Source organism: Cryptotermes secundus, unplaced genomic scaffold, assembly GCF_002891405.2.
Source record: "Cryptotermes secundus unplaced genomic scaffold, Csec_1.0 scaffold159, whole genome shotgun sequence".
Classification (NCBI taxonomy): Eukaryota; Metazoa; Arthropoda; class Insecta; order Blattodea; family Kalotermitidae; genus Cryptotermes; species Cryptotermes secundus.
In genome coordinates, this window is record NW_019725416.1 from 563,126 (window position 1) to 577,843 (window position 14,718).

General features: G+C 43.0%; 1 protein-coding gene across 10 annotated transcripts in view; it reads right to left on the reverse strand.

Annotated features, from left to right (window-relative positions):
• Positions 1 to 14,718, reverse strand: part of LOC111863322 (homeobox protein homothorax) — a 1,160,896-nt gene that overhangs the window by 221,812 nt on the left and 924,366 nt on the right. For all 10 annotated transcript variants that reach the window (XM_023849545.2, XM_033751014.1, XM_023849541.2 and 7 more), the window contains one exon: positions 4,889 to 5,037. In XM_023849545.2, coding sequence (XP_023705313.1) covers positions 4,889 to 5,037 — 149 coding nt within the window. The remainder of the gene's footprint in view (positions 1 to 4,888; positions 5,038 to 14,718) is intronic.

The window sequence follows — 14,718 nt, forward strand, 5'->3', positions numbered from 1 at the left end:
TGGGGCTGTAATGCCAAGGAAAAAAATGTAGAGTTGTCCCTGTTCTCAATTAATTAAGTGCTATGCCATGAAGACATATGAACGAATGGAGGTACAGCTCCACCACTCTTGATCTCGGAATGAGATGGAGCTGAGTGTGTATGAAGTACATACGATATACACGCTGACCATAAAAGGATGAAAGGCAGTATTCCAAAAAAGAAACAAGACAGAATTACAAGTTTATGGGCACGATATTTCAAAAGAGCCTCCCTCTGCGACATGACAATATTCTGAGGTCGAGGGCAAGTTGCGGCTGCTTATGCACCCAGCACCGCTCCAGGAAATAGAACCGACGCATGTAAACACGCAGTTAGCCTTTACTGGGCTGTATAAGAGGAAATGGTAGCTATTTTAGATATGTAAGTTACGCCATTATGTCTTACGAAATGGTATGGATATTGCCCACGTAAAGCGTCCGTCCGAGGGTTTGGAAAGAGGGAAGTTTTCCTTTTTCCCTTACAGCGAGACACACATTTGTGTGCTGTTTTCCATTTCTAGCAACCCCCCCCCCCGAACCCTCGTCCTTGAACAGAAGAGGATGCAAATCTTTAGGGATAACGAATCCAGTTCCATTTTACTTGTGGCGAACCTGGTGTCAGAAATCAGAAGATTCCTCAGAGCACAATTGGAGCCCACAACGTCTCTATAGGGAGGGAAATGTTTATCACTTTGCAAAGCGTTTTTTTTTTCAGGAGGCACGCGGTAACATAGTCGGCTGAGGCACTATGCTACAAGCCGGAAAGTCGCGGGTTCTTATCCCGATGTCATTGGTTCTTTAAACTGACCTAATCCTTGCAGCTGCAATATGGCCCCGGGTTCGACTCAGCCTCTATGAGAAATGAGTACCAGAGATCTTTCTGGGGGGTAGACGTTGGCCGGCGCGTAAGTCTGACAACCTCACCGCCATCTGTGTCTAGAAAATGTGGGAACCTCGACGTCTCACAACCCTATGGGCCTTCACGGCTTGTTATGGGGATAGCTTGACCTTTACATTTTGATGAATGATCATATCTTTACATTAATTTGTATTCAATGTGAAGCTATGCAAGGAAACAAAATTGCACGTTACGTTTCTGACTTGGTTTGTGGATGAACAGATCAACTTTAGATAGATGCATGTATTTTGAAATGATGCAAATCAGATTCTATGGATATTACATAGAAACGCTCCAAAAATAGTCGCGGATGCAGCCAAATCATTGATTTTATGAGCTTCCTGAACCATGCACATAACAGGAAAATCTTCAATTTTATACAAACTCAAAATGGAAAAAGAATTATCCAGACGGACGCGACGGGGAGAGCTCAATCAATGAGAGTGCTTTTTTCCTTTGTGAAGCCTTAATCTTCACTTATCGACCACAAACACGTCATAACAAAACCGCAGAACCAATTTATTTGAAATGTTTTCATTGTTCCTCTTCGACATTGATTTACTACTTCTAGCGGAAATTCTGCCGGACTGCGTATTTCCTTATCCTCATCGCTCTGGTTCATTCATGATGTTCCGTGAAAACTTTTCGTCCAATATAACATATCAGGCTTAATTCCACAATTTTATAATATGCTGTTTATTTGATAAATTTAATATAGACATCCAATGGAAAAATGAGCCGGAGTAACATAGTCGGTATAGCAACTGCCTATGGGCTGGACGACCGAGGGGTCGGAGTTCGAGTCCCAGTAGGGTCAGAAATTTCTCTTCTCCACGTCGTCCAGACCGGCTCTGGGGTCCACCCAACCTCCTATCCAATGGGTACCGAGGGATCTTTACCCGGGAGTAAAGCGACAGGGGCGTGACGCTGACCACTCACTTGCAGCTAGTGCCGAGGTCAAGAATACGTGGATCTATACATCCATTCCCCCATACCCCTTCATGGTGTAGTGCTTAATTAGTTAAGCACAGGAACGGCTTTACCTTTATCCAATGGGAAAGGGACGTCTTTCTAACTACACCACGCTAATATTGAAATTAAAAATATACATTTAACTACAACGTGATTATTCAATTTTCGTATTAATTAGTTTTAACATATAATATAAAACCGACTGAACGAGCGAGCGACAGCCGCTTGTCGACGAAGGTAGTTCCAGCTTTAGCGTATAGAGGGTGTCGCGTNCGCTCCTCAGTTATCCTCACTAGGCTGAGTGGACCCCGTTACAGACCCACAACTTCTCAGAAAATCTGGTAGCGCCGGGAATCGAACACGGGTCCTCTGGATCTGTAGCCAGGAACTCTGACCACTAGACCACAGAGGAGGTCGGTATAGTTCGCTTGCAGACTAAAGCCAACCAGTTTTTCTTATAATATAAAACAAATCCGATTATATCACAAAAATACACAAGACACACTTAAGTCCTGATGGCGGCGGAAAACTATGTTTCTAAAACCTTGACACATCTCTCGGTGTAAAACATCAACAACAACAAAAACTAACTAAAGGTGCTACACTTTTACGCACCTATGTTTCAATTTGTATTATGAGTTTAGTCTTGGAGTGTGGGGTGAGACTGAGTCCACTTGGTACGTCGGCCATTAACTGGCCTACTGTACCAGCCCCGGATCATAGATGATGATTGTGGAGCAGTCGGTGGAATGAGAATTTGCAGGAGAAAACCTGCCCCAGTGCCACTATGTCTACCACAAATCGCACATGACCTGAACCGAGCTCGAACCCGAGCCCCCGCGGTGGGAAGGCGGTGACTAATCCCCTGACCTATGGCACTGCCATTTTTCTTATTAACAACTCAACTGGTCTAGAGTCCTTAACGACCACGTTAACACTTTGTATTGCCTGGAACCTTCTTACCTCAACCAATCAATAAAATGCATAGGAATTTTCCACTCCTTGAAACTTAGCAGTTGTGGATATCCTAACACATAACTTTCGCGAATCAATTCGACTCTTTTAATTTTCCCGTGGTCTGTAAAGTACTATATCACGGTCATTACTGTGACACTAATATTTTCCCTTTTCTTCCCCCAACTTCCTCATCTGCAACTCCCTCCTTCCGCACGGTTGCTTCGCCCACCCTCTTGCCAGCTTCAGACTGTTTCGACATCAATTTCCACCTCACCCCTTATTCCTCTCTCATTTCTTGCTCGAGGAAATATCAAGATAAGGGATAAGAAAAAATATGTTAGAAGTATAGAATAAGTTATATTTCAGACTGGCAATGAAGATCACAGTGTCTACTAGGATTTTGCTTATACTAGTCAAATCTATGTTCCCAAGATGCAACTCGCTAAGCCGTGTCCTGAACGAAAAGAATCCACTACACACACCCTACCAAACGGCCCATCTAACATCTATTTAAATAGTATGTTCACATCTGCCTCTGGATTTACCAAACGGTCTCATCTCTTCACACTTTCCGCTTTGGTATACATTTGCTACAATATAAATACTTGATAATAATTATGAAACTGTCCGCCATGAAATTACTTCCAGCGTCCTCTCAGAAATATTCGTCCCAGTATCATGTTCTTAAACCCTCTTAATCTATGTTCTTCCCTTAGGGTGAGGGATCAAACGCACGTGCATAGAAACATGTGAATTTATGACAGTTTTGTTGTATACTTCGATATTTACGATTTGAGACAGGAGATGGGGAGGCAGAGGCTTCTAAACTGAACAGTAGCTAGAATTCCCAGAATTCAATATGGTCTTGACTTCCTCGTGAGCGCGACTTTGATTTGTCACTGTCATTTCAAATATTTCTCCACACTCCGAAAGGTCTATTGTCTCTATTACGATCATAATGTAATGGGATATTTAAACAGTTGACACAGAGGATTTTGCTTTGGCATTATACTCGGCAAACTTGGGGCAAAATTACAGCAATGTTTCCCACATTTCGTTAGCATGTAAAGGGTAGGCTTACATTGAAAAGCAACACAAATCTGGTAGTTACCATAGGATTCTGACGAGGGTGTATGACACATAGAGATATTGGGTTTTCGGACTTTATCCATCGTCCTGGGTTTTTTTAAGATAACTAAGAAAAACATGGCGTTTCGGAAACTGGATCTGTTTCCGTCCTCAGGAGAGGAAAAAACACATATTCTGTTGGGTCCCTTAGAATCACTGGACCAAACCTGAGGATGGAAACAGATCCAGTTTACGAAACGTCGTTTTTTTCTTAGTTATCTTAAAAAAACCCAGGACGATGGATAAAGTCCGAAAACCCAATATCTCTGTGGAACACAAATCTGGTTTCACATTCCGAGCATGGAGCAATATCATTTGGGGCACTTCAGAGTCCCACATGAATGACACAGTGTGGTCTGGTAGTCCGAGTAAACTGTTGCCTCCATCAAAATTAAACCCTAAAGCCACAGCCTGCTCCACCTTCATCATCATCCGGGGCTGGTACAATTGGCCAGTTAATGGCCGACGTACCAAGTGGACTCAGGCTCACCCCACCCTAAGAAACTAAAAAGAAAGGCCAACTTAGTTCTCAGCATTCCTTTGAGAAAAACTGTCATATAACTTTTTATATTTTTTGAACGTAGATTTCAAAATGAATTAAACGTGTTGTAACCCTGCTCTTGTTTATGAATAAATTATCAATTTGCTACGATGCTCACGGACATGGCAACGGACCAGGAAATATCCGGACGCACATGGTAATCAGCTGTTTTAAATTACTAAACTGGTACGTTTAAATGGCGTTATTTGTATGAACGGAGTAAGAGAAACAAAAAAAAAATTCGAAATAGGGAATTGGGTCCCGAGATACGGTCCAGAAAATTTTCGCCCTAATACAAACTCCAGCGCTGCGCACACTATCACGGCCTAGAACAATCGAACCTCCCCTAAAAAAAAAAAAACATAAAACTCACCGTTAAATGTTGGAACAGCCACGCCCTCAAGATGTTGGTGGCCACTTTAGGAAAAATGCCGCGTTTCTTCTGGTTCTTCTTTCCGTTTGTATCATCATCTTCCTCCCCCGTCCCTTCACCGCTACCGATACTGGCATTACTCGCGTCACCTAAAACAAAACAATATCATCAAGCAAAGAAAATCATCGACAAGAAGGCACAAGTGTGCGGACGAAACAAGCACACTGACACAGGTCTACGGCGGCACACTGCCGAGTCTGACACGCAATCTCCTACTGCCAAAAGCATGGAGACGTAATATTGTAGGGATTTGTCTGCGTCTGAGCAGCATGCAGAAGTGGACGCCAAGTTTCACGTAGTCCTAACCTTAAACCAACACGAGCAGTCAGCCTCACGCTTCCGTCTCTTTGACCCTCACAAAAATGCTCTCAGCACACACCGGATGTGTGGGCTCCAGAGCCAATATGGACGAAGAGCGGAGACAAACCTTTCTGCTCGGAAATCTGACGTCCCGTCATCTAGCATCAAGCTCTCTTATTTTGTTGGATCTTCCTAATGACGTGTTCTAAAGCGAAGTTGAGAAGCGATGACAATTTGCATCACATGGAGCTTTATCCATGTTAGGTGGGTCCCTTGTTACCAAGGCATGGCGCGTCCTCAGGTTGCGGATGGAGGACACGGTCATCAGAAATGGACGATAGCTGTGAATATACTGAATAAGCAGCCGCGAACAGCTGATAAGGGGTGGTTCTCAAGCTTGGGAATTGTGCGTGGGGCTAACAACTCCTCGCTGTAAAAAATAATCTTGTTATCAAACATCACAAAAAGCCTCGGACCTGAATGGATTTTTTTTTTTGGATAAACGTAAGCTAAAGAAAACTGATATCTTGGCCAGCTGAGCCACTATTGGATATTTAAGAACTATACTCAACTGACTTGCAGTATAACGCATGGGTTCTTAAACCGTGCGTCGCGGCTGACCTCACTTCTGCAGAGTTTAATTGTGGTCGCTGAGTTACGAAGAGTTTGTGCAGTTTTCAAAGTCATTGAATCGATAACACTTAACATAGATGCTTTCGGAGGATGTAGCTGCAGCCAGCGAAATATTCCCCGAACATTTTCTTCACTGTACAGCAGAATGTTATAACTCGATGCAGGAACAGAGATGATGTAAAGTTGTTAGGTTCCTGCTGTCACCGTAAAAACTGATCTGGACCGGCGGCAGTGCGGAGAACTGCACTTTTAGCTGGATGGCAAAGATGAGGGGGAGGGGGTGGAGTAGCATATATAATTATGTATAAAAATAAAACCCGTGGCTCCAGTCTGCAAGCGAACTATACCGACCGAGTGACCGCCGCTTTTCGGCGAAGTTAGTACCAACTTTAGCGGATAAAGGGTGTAGCGTGGTCAGCCCAGTGGATCCCCTCGCCCGCTAGTTTTGGTTTTCTACACCGGAGCCGCTATTTTCTTGAAATTATCTCCTATATATAATTTTTGGGGCTCGAGGTATTACAAAACCGTTTACTTATAGGAAAAACACAATATCTAATTTATAAATTGATCCATTACTGAAAATATAACGGATTATTAAGAACTGATTCATCAACGAAACAAAAGACAACGCTGTCAAACATGAATCTCCTAATAACTCTGTTACAATATGGCCGAAATAGCATCTAACTCAGGGTCAGACAGGCCATGTCACGACGAGGTAAAGAGTTGAGATTAAAGAATCATGACTTACTGCAATTTTACACAGTTCTGGTAGAGGTGTTGTAGAATGGAAAACCCACAGGTAGGTGACGCGCGCTTAACACTCGCAATCGAGTCCCAAAGCTGTCGATTACAGCGACTGTGACGTGACCATGTTGTTACGAGCAGCTGTACGTAAAACTGTTCGCCCAGTGAGTGAGACATGTCTGTCACCAGATCGCGTGTGTCCCACAGCACTAGCGTGAACAAGGACACATGTTCTCGTGGTCTCTAATCGGAACTTGTCAGCTATTCCGAACTGAACGGGGACATGCAGGTTCAACGTGATTTTTACCCCCAACATTTCTGTATTGTGATTTAGAAGTCCATGAGTATCAGACGAATCCCTGTGTTCTAAATAACATTTCTCTCTCTACCCTTCTGCAAAGCTCTACAGTAAAACATTAACAGAATGCTTGTGCATTATTTAAATTCTCGCTAATAGTACATCCTCAGATAGAGAGACGAGTACACGCTCATGTCCGCAGTCCGTACGGAGCTGCCACCTAACACTGAATGGGAAAAATAAATTAAGTCGTTTTTCATATGGCATGCATACGTATAAACACGCACAACTAATATGCATATTTTTACGGCACTGAATGTGTACTTTTCAGGCAAAATTAAAGATATTATTGTAGGATGACACCGCGTAACCTAGACAATCAATCATAACGATCTACCAAAATATACGGCGTCATGTTGGTACGTACAAGGGTATAGAGCATGACGATACCTAAATCACCACCAATTGGTGAAAGAGCAGGGGTGTGATTGGCGAGTTTCGTGCTGTAAGTGACAGTGGTTGATCAATGACACGACCTCCACTCACCTCCAGGTCTGTCTTGTTTTCCGAACCCTCAACAAAACAGACTCCTGGAGAGACGATGCCTGCGACCCGCTCCCCACCAACACTGTTACCCCCCTTCATTGCGTAAAGCAGGAGCAGTAATTTCACTATGCAATCCTGCGGGTGGCCTAATGGCTCTCAATGTGTGTTTGTATGCATAGGAAAGAATGGGGGTTCGGTAGCATGGCAAGGGGTTGGGGGGAAAATGACTCACATAACACACACAGACGTACACATATACCCTCCGTAAAAGGATAACAGTGGCAACGGCGGGGGGGGGGGGGGGGCGGACGAAACAGGAGATAGANGGGGAAGATGCAAAATAGGATTAAGAGAAGCTAGTATGGCCTGGTATAGAATTGCATGGTGTTTAGAAGGGGTGATGGTTGAAAAGCCAATAATCCAACAAGGTTGGGGACAATTTCTTCTTATTCCTTGTAAAGTGTACGGACAGAGATCGCCCCGCTCCTTTATAATCCCCACTTAGCTCCGAATACAACGTTTATATTCACCTGCTATCACAATGCCTCGATGCGTTAAATGTGTTTCAAAAAAATATGTGGACCTATGAACCATATACGGTGAAGCTCGCAGCCGTTTTTATTTGGTTCACGTAAAGATTCTGAATAATAACTCAAGGCTGGGGTTCGAATCCTGGGTGAGAAACGATTTTTCTCTTCTCTATAATATTTAAACCGGCTCCGTTGCCCACCAAGCTTCCTGTCCAGTGGGTTTCTGGCGTTATTTTCCCGAGGATAAAAAGACGTGAAGCTGACCACTCACCTCCACCTAGTTCCGAAGTCAAGAATGGTGGAGATATACCTTCACTGCTCCATACGTCTTCATGTCATAGTGCTTAATTAATACAGGGACAATTTTACCTTTTTTGTATTCCTACAACGTAACATTCAATGCAACTGATACTGAAGATGAAAATGTATTCTCTTGTGATGCCCATTTACGAGTATATAAAGACCAAAACTTTAAATTGTGTCGGAACTCGCTTTCATTACGTTCATAATTTGAAGTGAGTTTAATCAATCAGCAGCGAGGAAGTGATTTATTTCATTCGAGATCTCTGTCGCATTACTACTAACATGGTAAAGGTCGGCCGCGCCATAGCTCAAGCGGTCAGTGGCTGGTTTCCCACCGCGGCGGCCCGGGTTCGATCCCGGGTCTGGTCAAGTGGGACTTGTGGTGGACAAAGTGGCGCTGGGGCAGGTTTTCTCCGAGTACTTCGGTTTCCCCTGCCAATCTTCATTCCACCAATTGCTCCACAATCACCCTCACCTATCATCTGGGGCTGGTACAATAGGCCAGAAGTGGCCGCAGCACAAGGGACTTAGTCCCACCCCACTAGCAATAAAAAAAACATGGTAAAGGTAAAATTGGCCGGTCACTGCAGCCGAGCGGTCTAAGGCATGTACTGTCTTCGCTCGCTTTGAAACCGGGGTCGTGGTTTCGAATCCGACTCAGGGCATGGATGTTTAGTTTGTGTGTGTGCGTTTATCTGTGTTTGTGTACAGGTAGAGGCCTTGCGACGAGCTGATCACCCGCCCAAGGAGTCCTACCGAATGTGTAAGATCTAGAAAAACCGAAGTGAACGGAGAAGTTCATGGAGGTAGGCCTAGGCCCACCGGAGCTGTAGAGTCAAGGGGAAGAAACAAGGTAAAATTGTCCCTATGTTTAACTAATTAAGCATTATGCCATTAAAGTACATGGGGGAGTAGTTGGAGGTGAGTGGTCAGCTTCACGCCCCGGTCACTTTACCCCCGGGGGGAAAGAGCCCCAGGATAGGATAGGATAGGAGGTTGAGTTGAGCCCAGAGTCGGTCTGGACGATGTGGAGAAGAAAAAATATGTTGACCCTTCCGGGACTCGAATCCTGTCCCCTCAGTCTTCCAGCTCGTAGCTAGTCGCCATTCCGACTGCGCTAACCCTAACATGTGGAGGTGAAAATGAATGCAACTTCATTTCTTAGATAAATTACGGTAACTTACACTACCGTGACCCCAGAAACAAATGTGCGACTCACCAAAACGGATGTCCATATACTGATCTGTTTACTTGCTAAGGGCTCTGTGTACACATATCCGATCGCATCACAATGTCCAACATTGAAAATACAAAATACGATCCCAATAAACTATTCTAAATATGTTTTCATTAAAAGGACTGCAGCTGATGACAGAGAGACTATTATAAGCATGTTTTCTGGCCGATAGAATTTATACTAACTTTTTTTTAATTCGCTTAGTGGGGGGTGGAGTCCAGCTGGGTTCACTCAGAATGTCGGCCACTTATTGGCCTATTGTACCTGTCCCGGGTGATTATGATGATGGAGAATTTGGTGGAATGAAGTTTGGGAGGGGAAACCGAAATACTCGGAGAAAACCTACCCCAGCGCTACTTTGTCCACCATAAATCCCACTTGACCAGACCTGGGATGGAACCCTGGCGGCCGCGGTATGAAGCCAGCGACTAACCGCTTGAGCTACGGAGCGGCCTGGAAGTTATACTCTGAGCGGGTTATCGGCGCACCGTGATACCATAATTTCATGCAACATACTCGAAATTATATTACTGTGCAGACAGAAGTTGCAGTATCCCACAATAGTGACTCCCCGAAATCTTTGTATGGCTCACACAAAGAAATTATCAACAATCTCAATAAACTTGATTTATTCAAATGAAGTTTGGTATTCTACAGTTCTGTAACCCCTGATATCAGTCTGTGACGTATCTAAAGAAAAAGCCATCGATATACAGAATATAGCTATGAAAATAGAGATTTATTGATTTTGGACGTAAATAAAAACGTTAGTATAAACACTAATTAGTTGGACTACGTGAAATATAACTCCACCATGACATATCTAACCTGCAGTATGTAGTTATATATACATCAAGACGGAATATACACGTCTCTAAATAACTTCGTGACTACATAAATCTCCAGTTAAAATTATATGACAGTTCCTTACATAATCAGGCGACTTAAAAAGTTTTCATTACGTTCTGTGCTAAAGAATTGCAATCTCTGACACAATGATTGGTTTATGTATATCTAATCTTATATATGTCGGTCACGGTAGCTGAGCGATCTAAGGCATGTACTGTCTTCTCTCGCTCGGATATCGGGATCGTGGGTTCGCATCCCCCTCAGGGCATGGATGTTTACTGTTTGTTTTTCTGTGTTTGTATACAAGTAGAGGCTTTGAGAGGAGCTGATCACCCGCCCAAGGAGTCCTACCGAATGTCTTAAGGTGTGGTAAACCGAACTGAAACGGAGAGTTTCACGGAGGTAGGCCAAGGTTAAAATTGGGGCTGTAGCGCCAAAGGAAAAAAATAACTGTAATTTTTGTAGCGTGGGAGGTGTCTTCACTGGTATATATACCAAGCTGCGTTCCTTTATGTGGAAGCCAAGAACGGCCTACATTGCTTATGTTTCGCAAGATATCTTCCCCTCGCTGAGTTTTACCGTCAGCTGTTTGCTTTACTGTGAAATGGCCAGCAGCAATAGCTTGCCCTGACTGACATTGCTTGCTGAGCCGCCTGTCACCGCATACAAAGACTACTGAACCTTATAAACGGATTGGCCAACATGACGACAATGAAAACGGATATCATCATTAACTCCCTGCACTCCATTCGGACGCGGGCCTGATGCTGTCGAGTGGCACATTTCCATTGCGTCTTATTATTAGAACAAAGATTCCATATGCATGAAGCAAACTAAAACAAGCAATGAAAAACGTTCCATAATCTAACCATTTAAAGCCAAGTGGTTACTATATGTACCACCCACTTTAACACAATAAAACTCTGCATTCTGTCCAGAAGTGTATTAGTGTGTTTTATATGGTTTTCACAGTAAACAGCGATTATATCCCCAAACAGTACTGACCGGTTGGTCTTAACTTAGTGTTAATATTATTTTAATTATTTTTAAAAATTCTGACAATATTATGCTACGCTTGGTACTACTGAATTCTTTGACTTTGTCCATCGTGTAGTCTTCTGAACATAACACAATTTTTTGTAATATTAGGTGATAAACAAAGATCGTAAAATTCAAACAATACTGAGATTTNCTGAGATTATTTCTATTAATTCAATCAGAGATACTGGACATTCACGTCAAGGGAAGCATCACAGGCTGACTTATGGCGCATTCTTCCACCATTAAATTAAAGATCGCCTTCGTAATCATGCAAGTAAGAACAGAAATTGCAATAAACTTTATGCGTTCAAAATGACTGCGAAGATGTCACTCGCTGGCTGTGATATGGAATACTTCAGGCCGATATATTGGGTTTTCGGACTTTATCCATCGTCCTGGTTTTAAAGATAACTAATAAAAACACGACGTTTCGGAAACTGGATCTGTTTCCGTCCTCAGGTGAAGGAAAACACCTATTCTGTTGGGTCCGTTAGAAAGAGCTAGCCTCAATCACTGGACAGAATCCTATATCCTCAATCAGAATCCTATAGTAACTACTAATACTTTAGGCCGTTCCTTAAGTCGGTCCAACTACAGACATGTATATGAATAATGCAAAAACATAAGATTACCTTTCATTTTCTTTAAAACAGATCCGGAACAGTTCAGGACCATATCACAGAGAATAAACCAAAAACTCATTTCTTCTACCTGCACCGATAAGCATTTCACAGTGAGTAAATCTGGTTTCCGTAACGCACTGATCCGAGATATAATGTAAATAAACCTGTAGGTCTATCTGACTCTCCAATCACGAAAGACGATACATCGTGGAACAGGAAAACAAAACTGGATAAACAAATTGCTACCTATGGTTACGTAATAGCTGTACACACTCCCTTTTATAGCGTATGACATACTGCATATTGAACGTGAGTCCCAACATGGACGGTGTCTTAGGTACGGCGCACACCGGCATGCGTCAAGACATGTAACAGTCAAGACACGATGTCTGCGACATGACGCAAAGAAAGAAGCACAGTTGAAACTAATGAGATTATGAAAACCGCCGCACACCGGTCTAAGTCATGATGCTGACGAATCACGAATGAAGCAAGACTGCGTCTTTTGTCTCATGTCTTTATGCTTGTCTTGACGCAGTTGGTGTGCGGCCGCCCTTACACTACAGCAAATGCAGGAAACAAGTGAACATGCAAGATTGAATATGTATATCCAACTTACAGTACAGAGACATCATTGCCTTCCTCTTTAGTATTTCAAACTATTACGCAGTCAAGAACTGAATAAAAACAGGCGAGACAGAGCAAAGGAGGAAAGAAATCGCTTGTTTTACGAGACCAAGAGACGACCCCATTGCGCCCGTCTGATCGCTGCTTGTCAACGGATTCTGGCTGTGTGCACCCTTCCATAAAAATAAAATACCCATTCCTGCTCTACTACTTTACCCTACACAAAGATTTGCAATTCAATGGAAATGCCTGCCTTACTGACAAGCTGTACACCCACTTGGGTCCACAGCGTTCACAAGTAATCGTCGAGCAAAATCCAAGACTGTGATGGAAAATGTGAGGCATTCTTCCAGTATTATTCTGAGAAACATCACACACATTTCAGTCAGACCTACAAACACAGATGTATACAGGTTAACCCGGAAAATTCTAAATAAAATATATATCTTATTTAACGCTGAGGCCCATGCAGGCTGTTTCGAACACTCGCATTATTTCTAACACAAGTTTCCTTCCTTCATGCTCTGGCAAATACAGAAATGTAGAAATAAGCCTCGGGTTATTTTCAAATGTTTACAAACGAGTTGTCATAAACACCCGGACAAAAAATTAGTTCTTCTCGCATTCAGAATGTATTGCTTTCAGTAGGCAGGAACCAGTAAATCAAAAACCGTAAGCCTGTTTCGTCACCCACCCAAATCTGTATTAATGGGCGTTTTGTTCAACAACAGTAAACAAAATTGTTTAAACTGTGCTAGCAATATATCTTACAATATTAATTCACAAGCTGAGCTCTGGGCTGTAGGCATTTCGTCAACTTAACGACATTAAAAAAGAAGAAAGCTTGTGTTAGGTCTAATTTCAATGCAGGTACAAACAAGTGTGAAAATTTAATGCAAAATTCCATATTTCTTTATGTTGAAGTTAGGAATCCAAACCTCAAATTGCTTAAACTGATAATACCCATAATTTGAGCAAATATTTCTTTTTTATGTCGCTCTCTGCTCAGTTATAAGAACGTGTAGGCTGATAGGGAGTAGCCAACGTCTCAGAGGAACCTAATGTCTCCTGTGAAGATAGAAGAAGCATGTCCCAGAAAACGTTGGTAACGACATATCAGGCTACACGGCGTCATAAATCAGAAGACACAATCTAAAATTTCACCATCGTGAAAACTTTCAATCTCATACGGGCACAGAACAATTTTTATTACATCTCATATTTTGGAATTCGTGCTGCACAAATACGAGTATGCTTACTTCAAACATAAAGAAGCTCTTTAAAGCATAGTGGTAAATATGTGTGACTAAATCCTGTTTTGCCGGTCACGGTAGCCGAGCGGTCTAAGGCATGTACTGTCTTCGCTCGCTTGGCAACCGGGATCGTGGGTTCGAATCCCACTCAGGGCATGGATGTTTAGTTTGTTTGTGTGTGTGTGTGCGCGTTTTTCGGTGTTTGTGTACAGGTAGAGGCCTTGCGACGAGCGGATCACCCGCCCAAGGAGTCCTACCGAATGTGTAAGATCTAGAAAAACCGAAGTGAACGGAGAAGTTCATGGAGGTAGGCCTAGACCCACTGGGGCTGTAGTGCCAAGGAAAAAAAATCCTGTTTTAACATCCGTCTTAAATTGACCTTATAATTTGATGAATGTCATACTGTACTAGCCATAAAGTATACTCCTTATGTTCCACAAAATTCCCAGACCGTGTTGAATTTATCCTTCTCTGTCTGTAATTACAACCGCTCACGTAGCCATTATGCCTATCCGGGAAGTATAAAACTCTGGGCACGAACCCCCCACACTGTCTGATGGGTCAGTGGGGCACCTGAATGGATGACCGAGCCACCGCAGTCGATAAGTTGGTTCTAGTGGATATCTTCATGCAGGTAAGTAGGGTAAAGCAGCGGGATGTGGCCTATTGTAATATGGCAGCTTTTCTCAACTTCCTCATGCAGTGACTCAGCAGCATATATGGTGCAGTTGAATGCGACATGACACACCAAATTGCGTGTGTCCTTGAATGCGTAAACTCTTC